Below are 23,222 nucleotides of genomic sequence, written 5' to 3' on the forward strand. Positions count from 1 at the left end.
ATCCCGAGAGGAAAATTAGCTCCAGACTTTATTGGAGACACAAAAGCCTGCTGAAGGTCAGGCTGTGAACAGTAGGAGAGCCCCACAATTCATTCCCACTCCCCAAAGAGGCAGGAAAATCGGTGCAAAGTGGAGAGATTAGACAGGAGAAAAGAAAAATTAAGAGTGAGTTATTGTTGTTCTTCCCACCTGGCCCCAGTTCACACAGGGACAATGGAGAAATATTCTGGAAAGGCTGTCTGGGAAAAGGCATCTGAGAAGATACAGTGAAATTCTGCCTAACTGAAGAGTCCAGAGCTGTGTGTGCATCTGTGAAACAGGGGATTTTAAACCTAAAGCATTCCTCTTTCTGTAAAGTTTACATCAGCAAACCTGGAGAAGAAAGCCTGCCTGGCCCTGTATTATATCAATTTTCTTAGCAAAAGGGCAAAGGAAATGGCACATTTATTAAAAATTCACCATTTCCAGGGAGTGGCAGTGAATTGGTGCCAGTTAGAGGAAGAAATCTGAATGATACCTGTACCATATGTCTGTGTGCATATATATCCACATATATATATATTTATACACACAAATACACACTCACACTTACATTAGACATAATTTTGCACATGTAAATGTATTATGCAGACATAATTAGGCAAGCAGCAGCACAATTTCCAGCAAGTTTTCAGTGTGCTTAGCTGAAGAAGTTATTGATAGCTGAAACAATGTGAAGTGCCAAAACTTATTAAATTTAGCCTGGAATTCAAGAGATAAACAGCACACTCAAACCTAAAACCCAACATATGGCAAGCCAATGAATACAAGACTTTTTGTCCTGCTCCAAAAAGCTACTGGAAGTTAAAAAAACAAAGTTTAAACCAGCATCTCCAAAACACCAAAAATACTCCCCCCTATCCCTGCTTAAAAAGCATTTTCTCCTGATGGACAGGAAGCAGTTGGTAGCAAACACTGTCTACTCTTCTAGGCAGACAGCAGTAAATTACAGCCCTAAATGGGCATTTTGATACTAAAATAGACCTAAATTCGAACCATCCCTGGCCTGGTTTGGACATCCCACAGAAACTGGAGGTGGGAGAGCTCCAGCAGCCAAGGCGGAAGCCTGTGGGATCGGCCTGGCTCATCCCTGATCCCAGGTTCAGAGACAGGCAGCACAGAGGATGGGCAGGGAGGCTGAGCAAGCAGCTTTGGAAACCTCTCTGCTCTTTAAATAGAGGTTCAGAAAGGCCATGGATTGCTGCTGACATCTCCTTCCTGGGATGGAAGCAGGAAGCTGGTCTGAAATAAGTTAACTGGGAAAGCCAGCGGGAGATCACCCTTCTCCCAGAAAAAGGCCACGTGCCAGAGAGGTGAGTTCTGGTGTTTATGCCTAAGCTTTGATAGAAACTCTACTCTCTAAAGCACTTTCTGGGTCAGGGCAATTCATACTTTCAGCACTGAAGGCAAAGAAAACACACACTAACCCTGTTCCAGCCACTGCCCGAGCCTGGGAATAGCCCAGGTTGTACCTGTGTTCAGGCTGGGATCCAGAGAGAGCAGCCTGGGACAAAAACCAGGCAGCCACTGTCTAATAAAATACTCTTAAATGAAGTAAAAGGAGGCTGACCTGGTCTCCAGCTCCCACACACCACGGAGCAGTGCACCCTCTCCTGCAGCCCTGGGCTGGTTTGGAATGGGCTGTACCCTCATTCCCAGGCACTTCTCATCCTGCCTTCAAATCCAACCCCCAGCACTCTGGGCACTGCTAAGTGGAGGCACTGAGAGAAGCACCAGCAAGAGGTTCTGGAAATGCAATTTATCTTCAGCTTTAAAAATAGGGCAGCATTTTGGACTAAATAAATAACTGGGGTTTATTTATAGGGAAGGTAATCAGGACAAAGGCAACATTCCTCCATGCCCATGGCACAGCTGAGCAGCAGTCTGTGCCTGTTTCCAGCCTAAAGGAAGACTCTGACTCTACAGCAAAACATCAGAGCAGCTCCTCCACAGCAGGTCATGACCATGTAAAAAGAACTAATGCTTTAAAAGAAAACAGAAATACACAGAGCAATTTCATTGCATGAGTGTCAGGACTGTGCATAAACTGAGGGATGGCTTTTCTCAGCAAAGACCTAAAGAGGCTGTGATGGAAATAGATAAGGGCCTTTAAATTGCTCTTACACAGAATTGCCACCAAGCCTCTGTCCATCATCTTTATTTTTGAGATGTGCTGTGGAGGGAAAACCCCACTACCAGGCCCAGATTCCACCAAGTCCCAAGCACTCCCCACGCCTCAGCCTGCGACACACTCGCCTGCTGCACTGAAGCTCATCCATTACTGCTGTTACAAGGCAGTTTTAATGCTACTTTGGGGTTCTGGTGATTTTAAGGCCAATTTGCAGAGATGGCTGATGGAACCTGTTTCATAATTAGCATGCTCCACACAAAACATCCCCCCTTTCCCCGAGCACCGTCTGAGCATGTGCCTGGGAGGAGATATGGAGAGTTGTGCTCAGGAGAATACGGCCTGTTTTGTACAAATTTGCATTTGGAACAAATATCAGCCTTTCAAAATCTCAGGCAGTGCAGAACATTCTGCAGCACTGACAGTTTATCAGAGCCAGCACTTGGCATCTTGGACTGCAGACAAGGCAAGGAGCCACACGACGACCCTTCCACGGGCAGGCACAGCAGATGCAAGGGAAGCACGAAGCCAGGGAGAGCCAACAATTAAATTGGAAGATAATAAGCAAACATCCTTGTTTTGCCATGGAAATTAAACTTGTAAAACCTCTGGAGGTGCTTAACAACCTGCCCGATAGGGTTCTTAAGCAGTCATGAGATCTGTAAATCTTGGGAGAGCTGTGAGGAATCATTTGGGATGCAGTTTCCAAAAAGCCTCACTCCTGGCATAATGAGATCAGCAGGAACAGTGTTCAGCCAGTATTGAGAGCTTTTATCCATGAAAACAGGGTAATATTTATGTATAGGATGAAAGTGTTGTTAAGCTCACGCTAATAATGCTTTTAAACTCCTTCCCAGCCCCAGGCAAGAACAGCACACTTCTGATTACACCAAATAAATAGTAATCAGTAGAAATTAATTTGCCAAACATTTAAAGTGCATCTTGCTAAAGCATATCCACACCTTCCTCTGGCAAGGACTTCCCACAAAGCTGTCTGTCAAAGGTGGTTACAGCCCTGGCTCTCACCCAGTGACAGCCTAAACACCCTCTCAACCCCCCTTGGGTGATCCCACTGCATTCAGCCTGTCTGGTTACAGCCCTGCACTCATCTAAATGATGTTTACATTCATTCCTTCAACACTTTCACAGGTCCACTGGTGCTTTTAGTGCCCCAAGCTGAGCATTATATATGACACTCAGTTCAGTTTTCTAAACAGACCAGAGAACAGTGAGCTGAAGAGTTGGCAGCAATTACCAAAATCCAGTTTTTAACAGGGTTTTAATTTCTTTCCTTTGTTTTGGAAAATGGAACTATTGCTCCCAATCATTTCTTATGGGGTTCTTTTGCACTAAAGCACAGTAAATAACAGCAAATGCATCCCTACAAAATGCAACCGACTATGGGATGCTGGTAAGGCAGATGGCAGACCCTATAAAAGCTGTTAAAAAGCCATGGGATACTGAAGTCACATTGAAATCAACACAAAAAGATCTGAGTAATTAAAACAGGACGATGATCCAGCCCTAATGCCCTTGATATAACAGAGCAGTTGGTTGAAAAATATCTTTTGGGGTTAGCCTGAGACAACAGAGGCCACATTTCAGGTCTCTCTCTGGCACAGACTTTCTGGAGGACCTTGAACACGTCCGACAGGACCCTCCCTCTGAGCAGAGACACCACCTCAGCTGCTCTGAGAGCTGCAGATGTGCTGGTGGCTGAGCCCTCACCTGAGCCAACCAATGCTAGTGAGGGTACAGAGAGCTGCCATTTAAACCCATGCACGAATTCTGAGCGGAGAGAAGCGGGATCGCTCCCGGGAACATCCCAGCCAGAGGCAGGATGCGACAGGGAGCTCTGGCAGGAGGCAGGAATGAGCAACTACACACACTGCACTATAATTTCTTCCTCAGCACAGCTGGCCTGGAGGCTGCACATCTGTCCAGGTGCTGAGACAGCGCTGCAGAAATGGCCAGAGCAGCCCTGAACTCAGCAGGAGCTGCAAACCCCACGGGAGCACCGGGAAGCGCCGCTCACAGCACACGGCAGGAGGGAGCAACCTCGGGAATTAAAAGCCCTCCAGTGCTACCAAAGTACCCTGAAACCTTCATTTCTCCGTGTTTACTCACATCTGAGAGCAGTGGAATTGACCCCCCACCCCCCACAGCGTTCCCCCCACAAATGAGTTAAAGATGGAAAGTTGATCCGTGATGGGAACTGCTGAGCTGCTTCAACACACAAACCAACCCTGAACTCCAGCACAAACACTGCTAAAGCAGAGGCCTGAAGTTCTTTGCTGAATCAATACATCAACACCATTATCTTTCCATCTAGGAGTACCCAGCCTGATTGTTTCCTCCTTGATGTTTGCACAAGCAACAAATACAAGTCAAGGCAGTTTGCTGTTGATGCCAGACTGATTGCATTTTTAGTTCTGTCAACAAGCTGGCAAAGGACCTCGGGCAAGTCCTGGAATGGTTCTGTGCCTTAGTGCCTTTCTTTTTTCATACAATAAGCAACACCTCCTTCACAACAGGGTTTCAACATGCTATGTTTGATGGGCTCTGTGCAGCTCTGATGAAGCCTCTACAAAACACACAAGGCTCTTGAACAAATGTCCACACTATTTCATGTGAAAACGGGGCTGCTGAGGTCAACTTGCTGATCAGAAAGACTGAAAAAGCTCTGTGGTGGAGAAAGAATCAAAAATTAAAGACATGAGGTGAAAAGTCCCTGACAGTTTCCTCTTGGATAAAGTGGACACGATCCAAAAATTCTTTATACTTTCTTTTCCTCTCTGCTCTCCCAGAGCTGGGTTTCTATTGTGGATGTGTTGAATGGTAGGTAGATGAGCTGCCTTTGTGGTCAGACAAGGGAGGGAGGGAGGGAAGGATTTCCTATGGCAGAACAAAGCTGAGTTATTGGTAACAAAACCCATGAATGTGCTGACTGTTAGGAAATTCTGGCCGAATTCTGTGCATGTGGGGCTCTGCACAAACACTTCACATTTGGGGAAATTATTTGAATTCAGTAATGTTGTCCTTTCTGGACATCTCCTCTCCCTGGTGCTCAGAACAAAGGACAAGAAGAATCTTTTTTCTATCTCTCTCTATATGTCACTTAGTAACAAAAAAACCAGAATAGGCTGAAGCAGGATTTGGAAGAAATTGTGAAATTTCAGGTTGTTCTCGCAAGCTCATAAACTGTTCTGAACACCAAAAGATGCTGTTCCAAAGTGCACTCACCATCAGAATGTCTGCTGTGATAGCCCAGTTTGAAAACAGAAGAGTTTCTCCGATAAAAATGCAAATCTGTTGTAACAAAACACACAAAAAGGAGAAGATTTATTCACTTGACATTCAAAGGGAAAATAACCTGTCGCAAACTTGCCTTTGTTGCTTATTTGTCTCTTACCTACACAACACACTCCTTGTTACTGTTGTGGTTTATCCTGAATATTAGCAAACCATAGATTTGTATCAGAGCTCTAGAGGGTTGGCCTGCAATTTTGTTAGTGTAAACTAACTAAGTTTATGAACTACAGAGCAGCTAAAACAAAGGCTGACATATTTGGTTACGGTAGAACATGAGAAAGCAGAAAGAAGAGACAGCTTCCATACCTACAATCAGAATTGCTGAGGCTGGAAAAGGCCTGCAAGACCATCAAGTCCAACCTGTACCATTCTTTTCCAAAAAGCCAGTCAGAAAAGGCAAGAAGGCCCCAACTCCCCAGAGCACAGACATTTTCATCACCAGGAATGTTAACCCACTTATGTGTTAAACTCTGTAGCACATCAGATGAGGTGGAGGATCCCTTCCCACCCCAGTGGCACAGCATGTGTCCAGCCAAGACAGGAATTAAGTATGGGTTTGGCAACACCAGTGCCTTGTGGTGAAATACAACCCCTGGCTCTTTGGAGATGGTCAGCAAGAGACATTAAAAGCCAAGGAACTGCAAGATGGCATGATGTGGCCACTGCCACTGTCTTTCCCACACACCAGCTGAGGTTCCCTAAACCCCTCAGACCATCATGTCACTGCCAGGAATAATTTGCTTTATTTAGCAAGTCTTACACACCGACCTACAGAAGCTTCCTCTATTTGTTTCTAAAATTGCCTTTGTTTCCCACACATTCTCCCTCCCTATCCCCTCTCTCTGTGACTGGATCTGTTTCCTCTGTGATGGTGTGGGCAAGGAAATCTCCATTCCCACCTTCCCACTGTCCACTGGTCTGCCCTGAACTTGGAAATGCCAACTGCCAAGCTCAGGACACAGATCCACTGAACCAAGGTGCTGACAGGAGCTGGAGCCACATGTCCCACAGCAAGGACTTCTCAGAGCCCCAGGTGGGCTCTCAGACCTGCTCTGAAATGTGTCCTGCCCCAGCTTTGCTGCTGCTGGGGTTCTGTGGCTGGCTGGATCAAACTGAGCTTGGCAGAGATGGGATCACACTTCCAAATGCAGCATCAACAAGCCCTGCCTGTTCATACACAGTGCAAACAGGCAACTGCTTGCCTTGAGGTTATGTGAAGTGCACACATGGATGAATTGTTACAGGCAGCAAGGAGGACTTGCCCCTCGTGCAGGAATTCACTTGAATTCCTATAAGTCCTATATTCCTATAAGTCCTATATTCCTATTAATTCCTATATTCCTATCAAGTCCTATAAATAAATCACTGACATGCTCCAGACTTCAGAGTGCACCAGCTCTCAGTTGTTGAATGTGTTATTTCACCCGTTCCATGAACCATGTGCTTGATGTGTGGCTACTGGTAAAAGGAGAAGAGGAACAAGAGGAAGATCAAAAAGCAGGACAAAAGATACTGACATTAAAAAAAAAATGTCTGTCCTTCAGCTGCTAATGGGGACTTCTAAAAACGAGTTCATGCACTGCAAAGGGCAAATGAGGATATGTGATGTTACTGCTGGAGAGAGAACTCTAGGGATGCTTACTGCAAATAGGGCAGCTCCAGAACAGATCAATAGCTCCTGAAATGCTCATAGGTTTGACTCCTCACACACTTTTTGAAGCCTCACTTTACACTGAGATTTCTGCTCTGTGAAAACATCCTCTTCTGACTCCAGCTGTGTCACATCTCACCATCTCCCTTTGGTGTCCAGCTGCTCACCTGTGCTGAGCTGGCAGAAGTTATGTCCCCCTTGAGCCATTCTGTTTAAGTGAGTTAGCAAATTCTGATTCCCCAAAATTATAAACAAAGTAGGTTTCAGAGTGGTCCCCCCAGCAGATCTCACAACAAGACCTAAGCAGGTTATAAACTCCTTCCGTGGTACCCGTCAACATCTTCATTATTTGTATTTCTCTCTGAAATGGTGGGTAAGACACCCTCATATCCTCTTGGATGTGGAGCAATTCCAGCTCCAGCTCAGTGCTGGGCAATGCTGATGCCTCAGGAACAGGCAGGTCACCAACACCACATCACCAGGAAGTCCCTGGAGCTGAGACTGAGCTGCTGTAAAAGCTCCATGGCAAGGTTTTACCCTGGGATTTGCTGTTTCTGCAAGATCATAAAATGTCTTTGAGGAATTGAAATAGATGCTGAAATTGAGGAACTTGGAACAGTGTCAAGAGGAAGGAGAAGCAAAGCATCTCTCTCCAGTCATTTGGAGATTTAAAGGAGTGTAAAATCAGCAGCTGAATTGCCTGAGCTGTGTGAGATGATGATGCCACACAGATAATGGGTTTCCAGAGACAGGTTTGAAAACCAAGGTTCCAAAGAGTACATATTTCAGAAAGAGTGGGACCTACAGATGTGCAAATTGGTGTTTAAGGAGCTGGATTACAACACACACTGCAAGGAAAACTGAATAAGAACTGATTGAACTATACAGCCAAGTGAGATTGTAAAAGAGAGAAATACAAGTGTGTGGGAAGCAAAGTGACACAGAAAACTGGTTTGTTCCACCTTGCCAGCCACTTCTACCACTGCCAATAATTGACTGGATTAATATGAAAAGACTGGATGGAAAAAAGTAATTTGTCTCCCTGCTCCAGGTAGGAATGGCTGCTACAGAACTGGAATAGCAGCTGCCCCCAGAGACCAAAAGCACCTGTAAGAGTGAGCAAGGGAGAAAAAGTACATGTGTTCAGGGGAGGAAGAGAGCAGAGAGCATGTAAGGGCCAGGGGGATCATGCTCATGGATGTGCAGGTTTTTTTCCAGAAATATAAAGCCTATAAATCCAAGAGCTCTGCAGGTTCTTGCTGGAGTGCTGAACACTTCATTTAAGCTGATGCTGACATTAAAAACTCTCAACTGTTAACTAAAGCAGGGAGGAAGATGGTGATCTGGGGGCTACCAGAGCTCAGTGTCAGAGATCACCATCTCATGGGGAGCCATCCAACTGCTTGGAAGGAAGAATTTTAAAGCCAGTGAGGGGTCCAAAACCAGTAACTGTCAATTTTGACATGGTGTGATCCATGACAGCAGTCTAAGGACAGGCACATTACAGAAGGTTGGCAAACAGCCCCATGCTGGGGGACAGGTCAGAACACTGCTCTTGCCTTTCACAGACACACAGAACTCGAGGATGTGAGTCAGGACAGGAGCTGTGAAGGAAGATATCAGAGAGGGGAAAATCATCCCACAAGTTTTCCTGTATTGTTTCCAGCAGGAGATTTTATCATGGATTTTGAGATAAGGAAGGGAAACCCAGTCCACCATTCTGTCCACCATAGCTCAGTGTTCCAGCTCCAGAGTCACAGGACAGTCTCTCCTTCCTTTCAGACCACTGAGACTTAAAAGAGAGAGCAAGGAGAAACTTCTACACCAAGCAACCTTGCAAGACATGTCTCCCAGTGAAACACAAGGGAATTAAACACTCTGGAAGACTGAAACAGCTTTGAATGGCACGGAAAAACAAGGGCTGGTGTTTGAAACTTGCCTTGAAAAGTCAGTTCAACTGATACATGGCACTGCCACGTAATACCTTGTGTTACAAGACACTGGTAGCTCCAACACAGACCTGTCCATCCTTTTTAGGATCAGGTTTCCAGCAGCAGAGAGAGCACATTTAGGGTTACAGACAGGCAGTGTTACCTGCTTCAGCCTAACAGCATCACAAACTGGCTCATGTTCCTCAAACTCCCCCCATATGCAGCTATAACTCCCTTGGCAAATCATTGACTCTTTATTAGATTTACTGCCCATTCATAATAAAATAAATTGTTTTTAAGACTGGTTAAATAATACCATCTATATTTACATGCTTATACAATGCAGAATAGTCACGTGGCTATTAGAAAAAAAAAAGATAAAAATTAGATCAATGGCCACCTTTTGCTGCACAATTTTTGAAAAGAGCATTTCCAGCTTAGAAATGGAGGGGTTTCTGCATGAAGAGACTGAACACCACAAATGAACATGTCATTGGGTCTGAGAAAGGAGAAAATCACACAGAGGTGGAGGGAGCAGGTGAGGGATGTGATGGATCTTCACTCAGAGACAGCTGACAGTGAAATGTTAATGCTTCACCAACCAGTAACAGCCTCTCACAGGTTGTCTGAGGTGATCATTTTTCTGCTGAACCAAAGGTCAGTTCTAGCCCAGGCCACAAACCAGAGACCTGAATCTCCTTCTGGCACTTTCTAAACAGCCAGAGTGGACATTCTGGGTCCTGTCTTAGTCATGTTGAACTTTGACTCTTTCTTCTTGTGCTTCCTCACAACAATGGCAGCTACTGAAATACTCACCAAATAACCATGGCCAGGCTCGTGCCAGAAACACAGAGAAAGGAGGAACAGCAGTTGGTTGGTTAATTGTAAGTGAATTCTCCTTGTGGGTGGAATGTGCACTGCTGTGTGGAGGCTGAGGGAGGGCTTTCAGAAGAGATCCCACCACTCCAAACACCCTCCTGCTTTCCCTTCAAAAACTTCTCCTGGGTCCCTGAACCCCAGAACCCTGAACTCTTCCAGAACCCCACATGTTCTCTCTGTGGTATTAAAAGGGAACCCAGGACCTGTTCAGAGACTGGATTTCCACTCCCTACTGGAAGCAAGATTTTAGCCCAAGGCTGGATTATTACAGCTGAGCTTTTCCTTTTCCCTTCAGTCTAAAAGATTAGATATAAGTCTAGATTAGATATAAGGAAGGAGCTTTTTACAAAGGAGGTGGTAAAGCACTGGCACAGGTTGCCCAGGGAAGCTGTTGCTGCCTCATCCCTCGGAACATTCAAGGCCAGGTTGGACAGGGCTCTCAGCAACCTGGTCTGGTGGAAGGTGTCCCTGCACAGTGCAGGGAGGTTGGACTAAATGACCTTTAAAGATCCCTTCCAACCCAAACCATTCTATGATTCTATTTGCCTGGATCTATTTGCTACCCTTTTGTATAATTCAATTAGAAATGCTCGGGGAGGGGCCATATTTTAACCTGCATTTGTGCAGCATCCAGGACTGTGTGTTCCTGGGCTGTGACTGGGGCTATGGTGATACAGATAACAGCAAACTGAAATCACCCAGTAATTAATACTGGTCTGCTGCAATCCACCCAGTTATGGAAATGAATGGTACTTAAAGGCAGCCCAAAGCATGCCCACAAACGACACTGTAATTATAACCTGGTACCACTGCAGCTACAATACCCTCATTGCAAGGGAAGAGGTCGATTTTCCTGTACCAACACATTGGGTAAGAGCAATAAAAAAAGGTGTGGGTGGAGGTACAGAGAGAACAGACCTGTGGGTTCCCATGGCTGATGACAGTCAGCCAGCAGGGATGAGCAGCTGAGCTACTGGGCACCCCCAGCCTGGGCCAAAATGCCAAAAGCAGAAGCAAGACAACACCTCAGGCTTCCTGCGGGGGACAGTGAAGGGAGTCTGGGGGGAACTGGCACACAGGAAGGATCACACTTACATAGGCTCCCACGATGCTGCTCTTGGCAGCCACGAAGATGAGGCAGATGAAGATGGCAGAGCCCAGCATGCCCACGGCACACACCAGCGGGTCCGCCCGCTGCGTCTTCAGCCGGCACCACTTGGTCGCTCCCGCCCCCGTGATGACACCCAGGAAGCCAGTGAAGCACGTGATGGCCCCGAAGATCAAGCTAGGAAATAAAAAATAAATAAATAAATAAAAACAACAGGCAGGCGTGTGGGGTTTGGTGTTTTTTTTTTTTTTGGAGTTTTGCCCAAAAGCGGGCGCGGCCGAATCGCTGGGGTGAGCTCCCGACTGGGAACTCAGTCATCAGCTTCACAGATTGAAAAATGAGATTTAAAATTTTAAAAGTATTTAAGTAGATTTAAAAAAAAAAAAAAATCAGAAATCAGAAGAGCTCCCCTGCTGAGTGCTGGTGGTTTTAGCCCTCTTCCCCTGTAATTCAGAAAACTCAGCCTCGTACACAGGCACTGATCCCTGGGCAAAGGGCTCACGCTGCTTCTTTGGGTGGAACTGAGCATCCCACAGAGTCCCCTGTACAGCTAATTTTGCATGCACAGAACTAACTAATAACCTGCACATTGATCATGTAATGGGAAATCATGGACAGAACAGGCACCAGGAAGCTTAAGGGAAGGGAAACCTAAATAAGACTCTTAAATACCACGATTTTCAACACACCTTGACTTTACAGCTCCTTTCAGACCACTTCAAAGAAGCCTTTTGCTGTTGGGTTACACACTTGAAATGTGTTAATTTCATTTTAAAGAGCCAGGAGCTGTCAAGGATTCTCTGTACTGTACGTGCAGCACTTGGATTACAGAGTCTTTGGCAACTCCATTAGAGTAGCTCCAGGGCAGCTCAAAATCGAGGTGTCATCAAGGAGGGGAAAACTCTCTGTAAATAGCAGACTGGGGCTGTGTTTTTTGCTCACTGCATTTTTGCAGAGCAGCCTGAGCCTGCCTGCTGGACACTGGTTGATGGGACTCCAAACCACTCAGTAGTTTACTTGAGATGGGATTATTCAGCTAGAGCAAGAAGGTTTTCCTACTGTTATTTTCCCTCACAAGCTAAAAAGCAAAAAAGCTGACAAAAGGCAGTTTTTTCTATCTTTTATTTACCTGGAGAAATGCTTTTATAGCATTTTCTGGTTTGTGCCATCATGCTGGGGCACAAGGATTACTTTTCATAGCTCATGTGCTGCAAGTGATATTACATAACCAGGACCAAAAACCCAAACCACTGCACAGCATCAAGCACTTCAGCCCAAAGTGTCCCAGATCTCTGTGACATTCTTCAGCACAACTCAGCAGGTACAGTAGTTTACAGAGCAATGAAACAGTGAAGTCCTGCCTCACACAGAAACAAAAGCCTCCCCTGCAGCTTTAGGGGAACCATTCCAACCTCCAAATTACAGCCACCACTGGGGCTACCTGCTCTGTCACAGATGGGTCTTAAGGAGCCACGTTCTCAGCTCTCCAAACATCCTCTGAGGCAAAGACAAAAGTCTCTTTTCTACCCTGCACCCCAGCCTGGGAACTAAGAGAGCTGAGGTCATTGCTTCTCCCTGCGTTTGACTTCATGCAATGAAGAAGAGAAATAAACCCTAGTTTACAATCCCAGCATTTCCTATCATTGTTGCAAGGGCCTAGAGGAAATGACAGACATTCTAGTGACTTGACTCTGTGGGACCTGCCTGTTTCCTCTGGTAAATAAGCCCCCACCCCCCTTTCCCCCCTCTGAGTCTGCCTCTCACCTATCTTTGGTGCCGCAGGGCTGGGAGCTGCAGGTCTCTGCTGTCTTCTGCACCACCTGTGCCCTGTGCAGGTACAGAGGGATCCACATGCCAAGTGCCCCCGTGGCAAAGGAGACAGCCGAGGTGGCCAGGGAGGAGAACACGTAGCTGCGGCTGCGGAGGCAAAGCCAAGGGGAGGTTTAGTGGGAAAAGGGGAAAAGCAGGAGCCCCACACGGGAGCCAGGGCTTCACAAAACAGTGTTCCCCCACACCTGCCACCTCCCTTTGCCAAGGCAGGGATAACACAAGGTGTAAAGCAGTGGAGAATAAGAAGCATGGAGTATTCACAGGGGATGCTCCACTGCCAATAATGCACTGGACTCTTCCGGGGCCATTTTTCACGGGACCATTTCAGAAGATAATCAGTACTTAGTCATGATATGTGAATTACAGAGCTGTCACCCTAATGTCACCTGTTTAAATGGATGGCAAGTTTCACTTCCCCCTCCCCATCCATGCCACCATGTGATTGCCACTTGCATAAACTACCAAAAGAAGTAACACAGAAATATTGACAAATTATCCATCATCGCTTCTCACAGTCCTTTGACACTGGATGACAATACCAGGAAGGCATTCCAGCCAGCAGTCCTAAAAATGAAGGACACCACAGTTTCCCATCAGAATTCCAATGTAACACTGAATTCACAAGTGCAAGTACTTGTACATTCACAGCCCAGCTTTCTGGAGGGAAGCACAGCTGCTTAAACACTCGTGAACATGTGATCTTTTATGCACACATACAAGCACCCAAACACATTCAGTGCTCGTAGATTCAGTCACAAGTGGTTGTGTAAACATATATTTAAACTTGCCATGTAGTGTAAGCTTTTGTGTATTTTCTCCTCTTTTTTTTTTTTTGGCATTTAACTCTCTTTTTCCCCCCAGTAAAGTAGCTCTTTTAAGGAAGAAAAGGGATCTAAGTGATCTGAACAACAGTGCCACAACAATTAATAGAGGAGCACAGCAATTTCTCCACTTCAAAAGACTTGATTTGTGTGAAGTATGAGCCAAACAAAGCAGACTCTTTCTTAGATGTCAGTCTTGGAAAGGTTAGAGCAGAAGTTGGAATGCAGCATCATCACTGCAGTCAATACCTCATGTAACTGCCATTTTCTTTCCCAGGTCCACAGACTAAACTTCCTGCAACTCCCTGCATGTCATCACTTTCCAGTGCTAAATCCAGGCCACTGGATGTTCCAATTAAGCACTAGAGGCAAAGCATGGTTTTTACAAGTGCTCTTACTTTCTAATCAGTGCTTTCATGTCTCTCAGCCACGAGGTCCGAGCCTTCAGCTGCCCCCCAAGTTGTTCAGCATTTCCTCTTTTAGCAGCAGGAACAAATATCAAGATGAGTGTCCCTGTTATCATTCCCAGGAGTGGAGATACCTGCAAGAAAGGGGCAGGGAATTAGCACAGGAGTCCAGGAGGGTTTGCTTTGACTGGTCAGTGAGAAGCAGATTACATTGGCTTAGTTTCAGGGACTGTTCAAGTCAGAATCTGTGAGCACTCGAGGCATCCACTCCTTTCCTTCCTCCCTGTCATTCCCTGGACTCTTATCTCACTCTGGAAACATGCAGCTTTGACAATCCCTGATTAAGGCAGTCTGTTGTGTTAATAAGTACCAAGATTCATCAAAATACTGGTTCTTAGTGATGTTTAGCTCTTTGGAAAGCTGCTCCCAGCTGGGCTGAGAGACTTTCTGGGTGAGTGCAGAAACCTTTTCAAGGCAAGGGTGAAGGATTTCTGGATGTAGGGAGCATTCTGGCTTTGAAAACCCTTGCTTGGCATGCCTCCTTCTTCCAGCCAACCCACAGTGGCTTCCCATTTTCAGGCATCTCCCTCAGATAACCTCAGTGTACAGCAGACCAAGAAACACTGAAAATTCAGGCCAGGAGGCAGGAAAAGGACACATTCAAGGGTTAGGCTTCCCAGTATCCAATCCTTTCTCCCAAGCACTAGACAAAAATACAAAGACCCCACAGTGCTTTGCAAGCTACAAACACTATTCTTGTTTTGACACTGAAATTCCATTATTGACAGAATGGAAAATAGCTCCGTTAGGAAAATAGGAACACGGATTTTCACTGAACTATCATCCCACTTAGACATGCTATTTAAAAAATAAATCCCTGTTCCAAAAAATATGCTTCCGTTATTAACCTGAGAATGGCCTTTACACTTTGAGCAGTGTTTCATGTCCAAAGATGACAAACCCACAGTTCTGCTAGGAAAGAGAAGACAAAAGTATTTCAGAACCGGAAAGTCAGGAAAATCCCTCATCCAGGAATAAAGGAAGGCTGATACAATTTCCTTATGACAGCTGAGCACAAGGCAGCACTGGTAAAAAAACCAGAATTGCTGCTATTTTTTAGGGCCAGATAATTTCAAGTCTCCTTGACTTTTATCTAAAGGCTTAAACCCCCCCAGGACAAAATCCACTGACAATATCCATGGACACTCAGTAATGCTCCCAGGAAACACCCTCATTACTGTTGGATCCAGAGACAAAGCTGCCACTTGTCCATGTGTCCTTCTGTCTTCTTCAGCCCACTGAAGTACAGATCATTCCTGACCTCTCCTGGATTTGGAGCTCATAGGAGATCACAGGGGGAAGCATCACCTTGGGCAATCATTCACATCTTGCAAGAGGCACAATAATTGCCACAGGGATGAAAAAACTGCTTTACACTGGTGTCTGGAAGCCTTCAGTGTGTGCTGTGTGACTACAAAATCTGAGCAATGCTGTCCAAAGGAACCACCCCAGGCACGTGCAGCTCATCAGATTCCCAGTGATTTTACACTCAGGGAATCATGCACCAGTGTGTCATTTACAGTGGAAATCATGACTCTGGAAGGGTACAGTCTTGCAGATAGCCTGGATGTCTCAGGATAACTGTGGAGACACCATCTGAAGAGAAAAATGCTGGTGAGGATCCCTTTGCACAAATTACCCACTCGGGTTTTTTGGCCAGATTTGGGTTTTACAAGAGCACTCTGGTACATCAACCTCCTTAGAGCCCCCTGAGCAGGAGGAGGGGGCTTTGGGGAGCTCATTCCTTGTGCTGGCCTCTGCTCAAAAGTTAATTTTACCCTCAAGTATTTCTGCTGCTGAATGCTGTAGCCATCCTGCTGGTGTGAAGCTGTAGGACACTGCACTTTCTACCCCAGGTTCCCAGCTGGGAAATGCCCTCCCACCCTCATGGTGCTGTTCTGGCTTTGCTCCTCCTGGGCATGGCCTGTGTCACAGAGGGCACATTTTTTTGAGGTGGGAACCCATGGATTTCATCACCTGCTGGTATAAATGGTGTTGGCCTGAGCTCCAGGGGATTCATGAAGTGCCAGAGCCAGAGAATGCACCTCACATGGGCTCGTGCCACTCTCACCACCAAAGGTCAGGAACCAGTTCTGCTGGGCCACTTCCTCTCGGCTCTTTCAAGACATCTTTGTGTGCAGGATCTGTTTGTGAGCATGTGATTGGAGTGGATTATCTTTTCAGCACGTTTATCAGGGTCCCAAGAGGTTAAAATAGAAGGAAACCGACTGTCTCAGGGCAGAAAAACAAGCGGAAACTGGAACAAAGTGTTTTTTCCTCAAAGCAGGAAGCCATTCTCGGAGTTTCTTGACAGCAGGGGACTGAAAGACTGTGGAGTTGATTTAAGGCCAATGCCTCATCTTCCCATCCCCATCAAGAAATCATGGGTGATTGATAATAAAGAGATTGGAAAATTCTTGCTCCCAGGCAGGGAAAACACCAAGTACCACAAGCCAAGCCCACACACCTTTCCCCTCTGCTTAGGGAGTGCATCTGCTATGCACTGAACATCCATGGCTGTGATCTCCAGTCCTTTACCTTCCAGATATAATAACAGGTCGAACAACTGTGTGATGGAACTCTCCCTAACACAGATCAATCAATTAACTCTCATTAAGATGTGATTACCAGGGACTTACCCTCAAGGCCCAGTGCCAGTCTCCAGCAACCTGCTTCACGCTGGACCCAGTGATGTATCCCAAGCCACTGCAAGAAATGCCAAATGAGGGTTGGTCAGAGCTTTAGGAGTGGCACAGTCACAGCTGTTCTTAGACAAAGATAAAGAGAGGCACAACCAACTCTTGGGCTCTCTTCTCCTGCAGGAAGGAACACGGGGATTGAAGCAGATGGTGGCCAATATGTGACTCTTCCCAGCACTGCTGATCTAAAAATGCTCAAATCTGATGGAAATTTGGAAGTTTATAGCTGACCTTTCAATCTACAGTGCATGGAAGCAAAGCCTCAAAAGGAATGTATTTCCCAATGTAATTTCTACATCAGGCCTTCCCGTGTGCCAATATGAATATTAAACAATTTTATGTTCAAGCTCTCAGTTAAGAAGTGCCCTTCAAGGACACACCATATTCCATCATTTAATTTTTTTCTTGTCACTCAACAGCACTTGGTCCTAATTACCCACTTCCCATAAGCCTGTAAGAAGAACCAAGAAGAACATGCAAGACAGTGGGGTGGGAGAAATCAAACCTGAAGCTGTGAAATCACATCTGGAGATTAAGAAGCAACAGGACCTTCAGCCCTAAGACAGGAGGTGGCTCAAAGACACTGAAAGGTGAATGTAGCCACACTTTTCTCCACATGAGCTGAAGGAATGTGAATATCCCTTTTCAGAACTGCTGCATTTGTGGCTGAGATGGCCTTGGCTACAAGTTGCCAGGATTGCTGTGGGGCAGCTGAGCCCTCACCTGACTTTACTGAAGCCTGCTGAGCTTTGGGGGTTGCCAGCTATAACTACCCCAAAACTGAGCTTTTTACACAGAGAGGCTCCAAAAGCAAACTGTGGATCACCACAGAATCATGGAATAGTTTGGCTTGGAAGGGATCATAAAGACCATCTCATTCCACCCCCTGCCATGGCCGGGGACACCTTCCACTAGCTCAGGTTGCTCCAACCTGGCCTTGGACACTCCCAGTGATGGGGCAGCCACAGCTTCTCTGGGCAACCTGTGCCAGGGCCTCCCCACCCTCACAGGGAGCAATTTCTTCCTAATATCCCATCTAACCCTGCCCTCTTTCAGTTTATAGCCTTGCCCTATCACTCCATGCCCCTGTAATCCATGTCACTGTTGGATATTGAGATATTTAAGTGCCAGAATCAGGCTCGACAGGATGAGTATTTGTGATTTCTTGCTAGCCATAGTTCACTGAATTCTCTATGTGAATACTTGGAATCTTTGGCCCTCTTGGCAAAATATTCTTTTCATCAGTTAAGGACCTGTTTCTCTCTTTTTCCTCAAGAGCAAAGGGATGTTTGTGAGTTTTGTCCTAGGGATGAGTGCTCTAACTTGTAAAATGCACCACCAGAAGTTTGTCTCTGAGTTTGGGACATGTTACCCATGTATTTTCTGCTGCAATGAACCCCTGATGCCCCTTTTGCACAGGATGTTGTCCCACTCTGGGAACTGGAATGCAAAGTATGCAAACCCTCCCTGCCTACAACCTCACAATAGAGGGTCAGCCATTATTTTTAAAAAAATAAAAATAATGACAGATTCCCTCCTGTCCCAACAATCAGATACTGTGTTGGGCTGATAAGGAAACACAACTGAAAGAAACAGTCAGTTAAAATATTTTGATTCCATTTCCACTCCACTGCTGTAAAAAAAGAGGGAAAAAAAAATCCTTCCCACTAATTCCCAAAAGTCACACACGAACCAGCAACAGGGCCAGAAAAAGAATCTAATTCCTGCTACTAATTAGTCACAGCTCACAATATTTTCCTGTCTAAACCACTCCAACCAAAGACAAGAACTATCATCATCAGCAACCTCAGATCTGCGTGAGTTTGTTTAAGTGAAAAGGCAAAACCAGGCCCAAGAATTTTGGTGCCACTTACCTGCCCAGAGGAATTGCAAAGTAGAAGACAGAGAGCATGAGGGTCCTCGTGTTTTTGGTGAACAGGTCTCCGATGATGGTTGGGGCAATGGTGGAGTAACTCGCCTCTCCGATGCCAACCAGACCCCGGGAGAGCACCAGGAGCCAGAAATACTGAGAAAACAAAGAAAAACATTACCAGCTATACCCTAGCCTTTTTTTTTTCTTTCCTTATTCAGGACAGACGACAGCAAAATCTGGGAAAACAGGGAAATACAAAGCCCTGTGACTGGAAAATGATCCTCTTGCACCCATTTATTTTTTAAAGCCTCACACTCGTTTCATTTGTCTCCTGCTGGGAGGAAAGGGACTGTAATTTTTATGAAGATTTATAGGCATGAAAGGAAAGTAATAATAAAATGTTTACTCAGTGACACTCAAGAATACATTTTAAAAGAGGCAGAAGACCCTCAGTCTGTTCCCAGGACACAGCTCAGTCTTGCTAAGCCCAAGTTCGGAAGGTCTGGGGAGGTGGGTGAGTTTAACAAACCCTGCTCTGAAATCCAGAAACAGCAACACCTGCTGAGGCCAATCCAACCCTCCCCAGGGTGCCAAGGGACAAGCTCTGACTGTGAAAGCCCAAAGCTGGGAAAGAGTTGAACCCCCAATCCCCCAAACAATTTTTTTCCTTCACTAAAAGCCACGGAATAAGGGAATCTTTCAAAGGTTAAGGACCCATCTCACTCCACTTGCCTGGAACAGCAGCAGACACCTCCCCTCACAGCAGGGAGGCAGAGTAAGAGGCACTGAACAGTCCCAAAAAGCCTCAGTCCCAATCCCAGCTGCACAAAGAGGAGGCCTGAGCTGCACTGGGAGCCCCAGGAACATCCCTGTGCTCCGTAAGCAGGACCTGCAGGTGAACGACTCAGCCACACAAGGCAAGGGAGGGATTGGGCTGCCCAGGGAATTCCAGGCCTTTCTGAGGAAAGCTCAGTCCCACAGAACGAGGATATACTTCACATTCAGCACAACTCAGCCTAAAATGGACCAAAAGGAATTGCTCATCTAACAGATTTTTTTTTTCGTGGCCTGTTTCCCTATTTCAGCAACACTTTTGTGAACTGCAAAGACCTGATTTTCAACCTGACCTTTCACTGCACCTGCAGTTTTCTGAGTGCTGCCCTGTGCAGGAATAAGGCACAATGCTTTGATGCCTGAACACCTGATACATGAGCACAAGCAAGTTCTCAGCCTATCCAAGCAGCTTGAGCTGCACCCAGGAGTAATTGCAGGGGCAGAAATTAAACAGTCAATGCACAAAGTTGTAAGCACAGGGCAATCTGTTCCTACAAATGTAACCTCTACAAATCCTCAGCTTACTGTTGTTATTCTACAGATCATCTGTGAGAAGAACAGCAGGGATTTAAACTGAGAGAGGGGAGGTTTGGATTAGATATTAGGAAGAAATTCTTCCCTCTGAGGGTGGGAAGGCCCTGGCACAGGTTGGGCACAGAAGCTGTGGCTGCCCCATCCCTGGAAGTGTCCAAGGCCAGGTTGGACAGGGCTTGGAGCAACCTGGGCTAGTGGAAGGTGTCCCTGGCCATGGCAGGGGGTGGAATGAGATGGTCTTTATGATCCCTTCCCACCCAAACCATTCCATGATTCTGTGCTCATGATACGTCCTTAAACATGGAAGTGCTTTGAGAATAATGAGCAATTACTGATTCTCCTTCTTCAGATGGGAAAAAGCTGAGTGCAGGGAAATGCCTGACTTTGTGCCCTACAGCAGAGTCCAGCTCTCCCTCACAAACGTGGACAGTGCCATGCAGACACCAAGCCACGTGCCTGGGTCATAAATACATCCAGCAGCAGCCACAAATCTGCCACTGAGGTGTGTGCATTGTTCTCCTCACTGTAATCCCCTGGCTGAAAAGAATTCTTTCGGGATTCCTACAGCCACACAAAACAAATACTTGTGTGCACTCTTCACTTCCTCATATTTTGGTGTGAATTGTGCCCCAGTCCCCATTTTCTGAGGGGACACAAGTTCCTTGTTTGCTGGCAGGGCGTGTGCAGTGCTGCTCACACGTCTCCCACACCTGACGCACACGTGGGTGGAACAGAAAGGGCAATACTGTGACTCAGATTAGTTTAATTTATGCCAGTTCCCCAACACTCAGCCACCCCAGTGCAGAAATATGCTGACAGTGATTGGTGCACAGGTAACCAATGCATTTGGGATGAGCAACAGCACTTATTGCATGCTGAAAGGCTTAGTCATGCAGAATTGGAAAGCAGGGAACTGGAGGCTGACTGTGGTTTCTGAAGAGGTTCAGATGTGCATCACAGGGAGGGTGACAGTCACCTGCCAGGCCTGGGATGAGTATGGACAGTGCTCCTTACACCTGCAGAATGACAGGTTTGGAAATGCACTGGATGTTCCTCAAATTTGAAATACCTACAGAAAAATGACACCATTTTGTGCTCATCAGCCAGCATCACTCCCAGGGAATGCACTGGACAGGAATTTCCTCCAAACAACGTTGTTAGAAGGCTCCTCTTACAATCCTTGTGTAAAGCAGGAAAACTGTACAAAGGATTCCTTTTGTGGTAAAAGAGTGACTCGGTTTCATCAACACCACGGAATCAGAGGCCCAACACAATGAAATAATCTGCAACAAGTAAGACATTCACTCTTCTCTCCCAGTTCCTCCTCAAATCCTCCTCCTCCCTGGCTTATCCCATGCTGACACACTCCACATATCTGTTTAATATTTAAACTATGTTCTCTGCAGCAGCGGTATCCAAATTTAAGTCATGAGATTCCGACTGCAGTTGGGAATAAAAGCAGTCTTCCAAAGCACAGTCCACATAAACACCTCAGTGGTATTGCCCTTCTGAGGTCAGATATTCAGGGCTATGGCCCGTGCAACCATTCAGGTGTGACAACTAGGGAAAACATACAAAACCCTGAAACAATTTAGGGAATTCTTCTGCTTGGTTTTGGATCTCTAGATCTAGGATTAAAGAGCTAATACCTCTTCTTATCCAGTTGTTCAGGATCTTTGCCTAACAATCACCCTGTTGGAACCCATACAATAAAAGTCAGCAGTAATTTGTTACAGTGAGATGAGACCCCCCCATCTTCCATCCCTAGTCAGGCACTCAAAACTTATATTTTAGTTGTCTCTGAAGAGGCAGAGCTGGGGAGCCCCCTGGGACAAAAACTAGTCCTTTCCTTGTCTTTTTGCTTTTCATACAGGAAGGAAAAAAAACACAAACAACAAAATGACTCCAAAATTCTTACGGTGCTGCTCACTTGGACCACGGGAACACCACAAACCGCTTAGAAACTGGCCCTGAAACCACCACGTGTGCAAGACAGACAACTGCTATTTTTGTGTGCATCTGTGCACATACATCCATGGGAACATCCCCCTTCCTCTCCAAGTGGATGTGGACATGACAACCAGCACAAACAAATGGCAAAGGCAGATGTGACACACGCAGAGGAAGCTCCGTTCTCCTCCACGGCCGTGCCAGGACACCTCCACCATTTCCTTGGCACTGGATTTTTTCCCCCAACTGCTCATCCCTCCCTGTCTGACCCCAGGGTTCTCAGCAGTTTAGGGACACCAAAAGGGCTGACACCAGCCCAATTCTCTCTGCAGTATCTCTGTGCTGAAAAGCAGAACAGGCAGCTCAGGTTTTAACTGCATTTCACTGTTCCCCGAGCAGGAATTGATATATATTGAAGAAGCTTGTTCCTGTCTATATGACTTGAGAACTCTTCTGTAATTTGTTTATCAGTGCAAATAGGTCTCTGGCAGGAAAATTGGAAATATCTGAGTCAGCTTTCAGGACCAGAGCTAATTTCTTCCTTGCAGGTTAAGCCCAGCAACCTCAACACTTCACATGAAGTGCTTGAAACCGAAGTTTTTTTGAAACAAAGAGCTGTGACAGCAAACAATTTATTTATGTCTTTAATTTTGGTTAGCAGTCATGTCAGAGATGTCTGCACCTCCACGAGAGCTGTCAGCATCTCCTGGTTAGGAGAGATGCAATCGGATTTTTGGAATGACTTCATGGCATCAATCCCCCTCCCTGCTCCGAGGCACCAGCCTGGATGTGGACCCCTGGGAAGGGGTTATTACAGGGACACCTGAGCCATACAATGTGACTGGTGGCAACTCAGGATGCAAAAGTGCTCCCAGTCCCTCTCTCCAGCTTGTCTGTGCCACAAAAGGGCTGGTGAGACAGCAGCCAGGGAAGATTCCAACATACAATAAACCATCCACATACATGGACAGAACAGAGGCTGCAGAGACCCAGAACTGCCACAGCCCTCCTGGGAATTTCCCTTCAAGGAATGACATCACCTGAAACCAGTGCAGGGAGAAAGCACTCACACCTATGAATGTGAGGTACAAAAGGTCAGTGGACCTGCTTTTCTTCCCATCTCCTAAATATGTGGAAGGAAAAATACCCTCTAACCATAAAGCTGA

The 23,222-nt window shown here is 46.1% G+C and overlaps 1 protein-coding gene across 3 annotated transcripts in view; it reads right to left on the reverse strand.

Moving 5' to 3' along the window:
- Nucleotides 1-23,222, reverse strand: part of SPNS2 (SPNS lysolipid transporter 2, sphingosine-1-phosphate) — a 133,445-nt gene that overhangs the window by 32,325 nt on the left and 77,898 nt on the right. For 2 of the 3 annotated variants that reach the window (XM_051809309.1, XM_051809310.1), the window contains 6 exons: nt 18,740-18,891; nt 16,806-16,872; nt 14,098-14,240; nt 12,813-12,965; nt 11,036-11,225; nt 5,411-5,476 (listed from right to left, as the gene is read on the reverse strand). In XM_051809309.1, coding sequence (XP_051665269.1) covers nt 5,411-5,476; nt 11,036-11,225; nt 12,813-12,965; nt 14,098-14,240; nt 16,806-16,872; nt 18,740-18,891 — 771 coding nt within the window. The remainder of the gene's footprint in view (nt 1-5,410; nt 5,477-11,035; nt 11,226-12,812; nt 12,966-14,097; nt 14,241-16,805; nt 16,873-18,739; nt 18,892-23,222) is intronic. The other variant, XM_051809311.1, reaches the window with a different exon arrangement.

The sequence above is a fragment of the Manacus candei genome, unplaced genomic scaffold, assembly GCF_025592945.1.
Source record: "Manacus candei isolate 608988 ecotype Guabito, Panama unplaced genomic scaffold, ASM2559294v1 h1tg000076l, whole genome shotgun sequence".
In the NCBI taxonomy this organism is placed as follows: Eukaryota; Metazoa; Chordata; class Aves; order Passeriformes; family Pipridae; genus Manacus; species Manacus candei.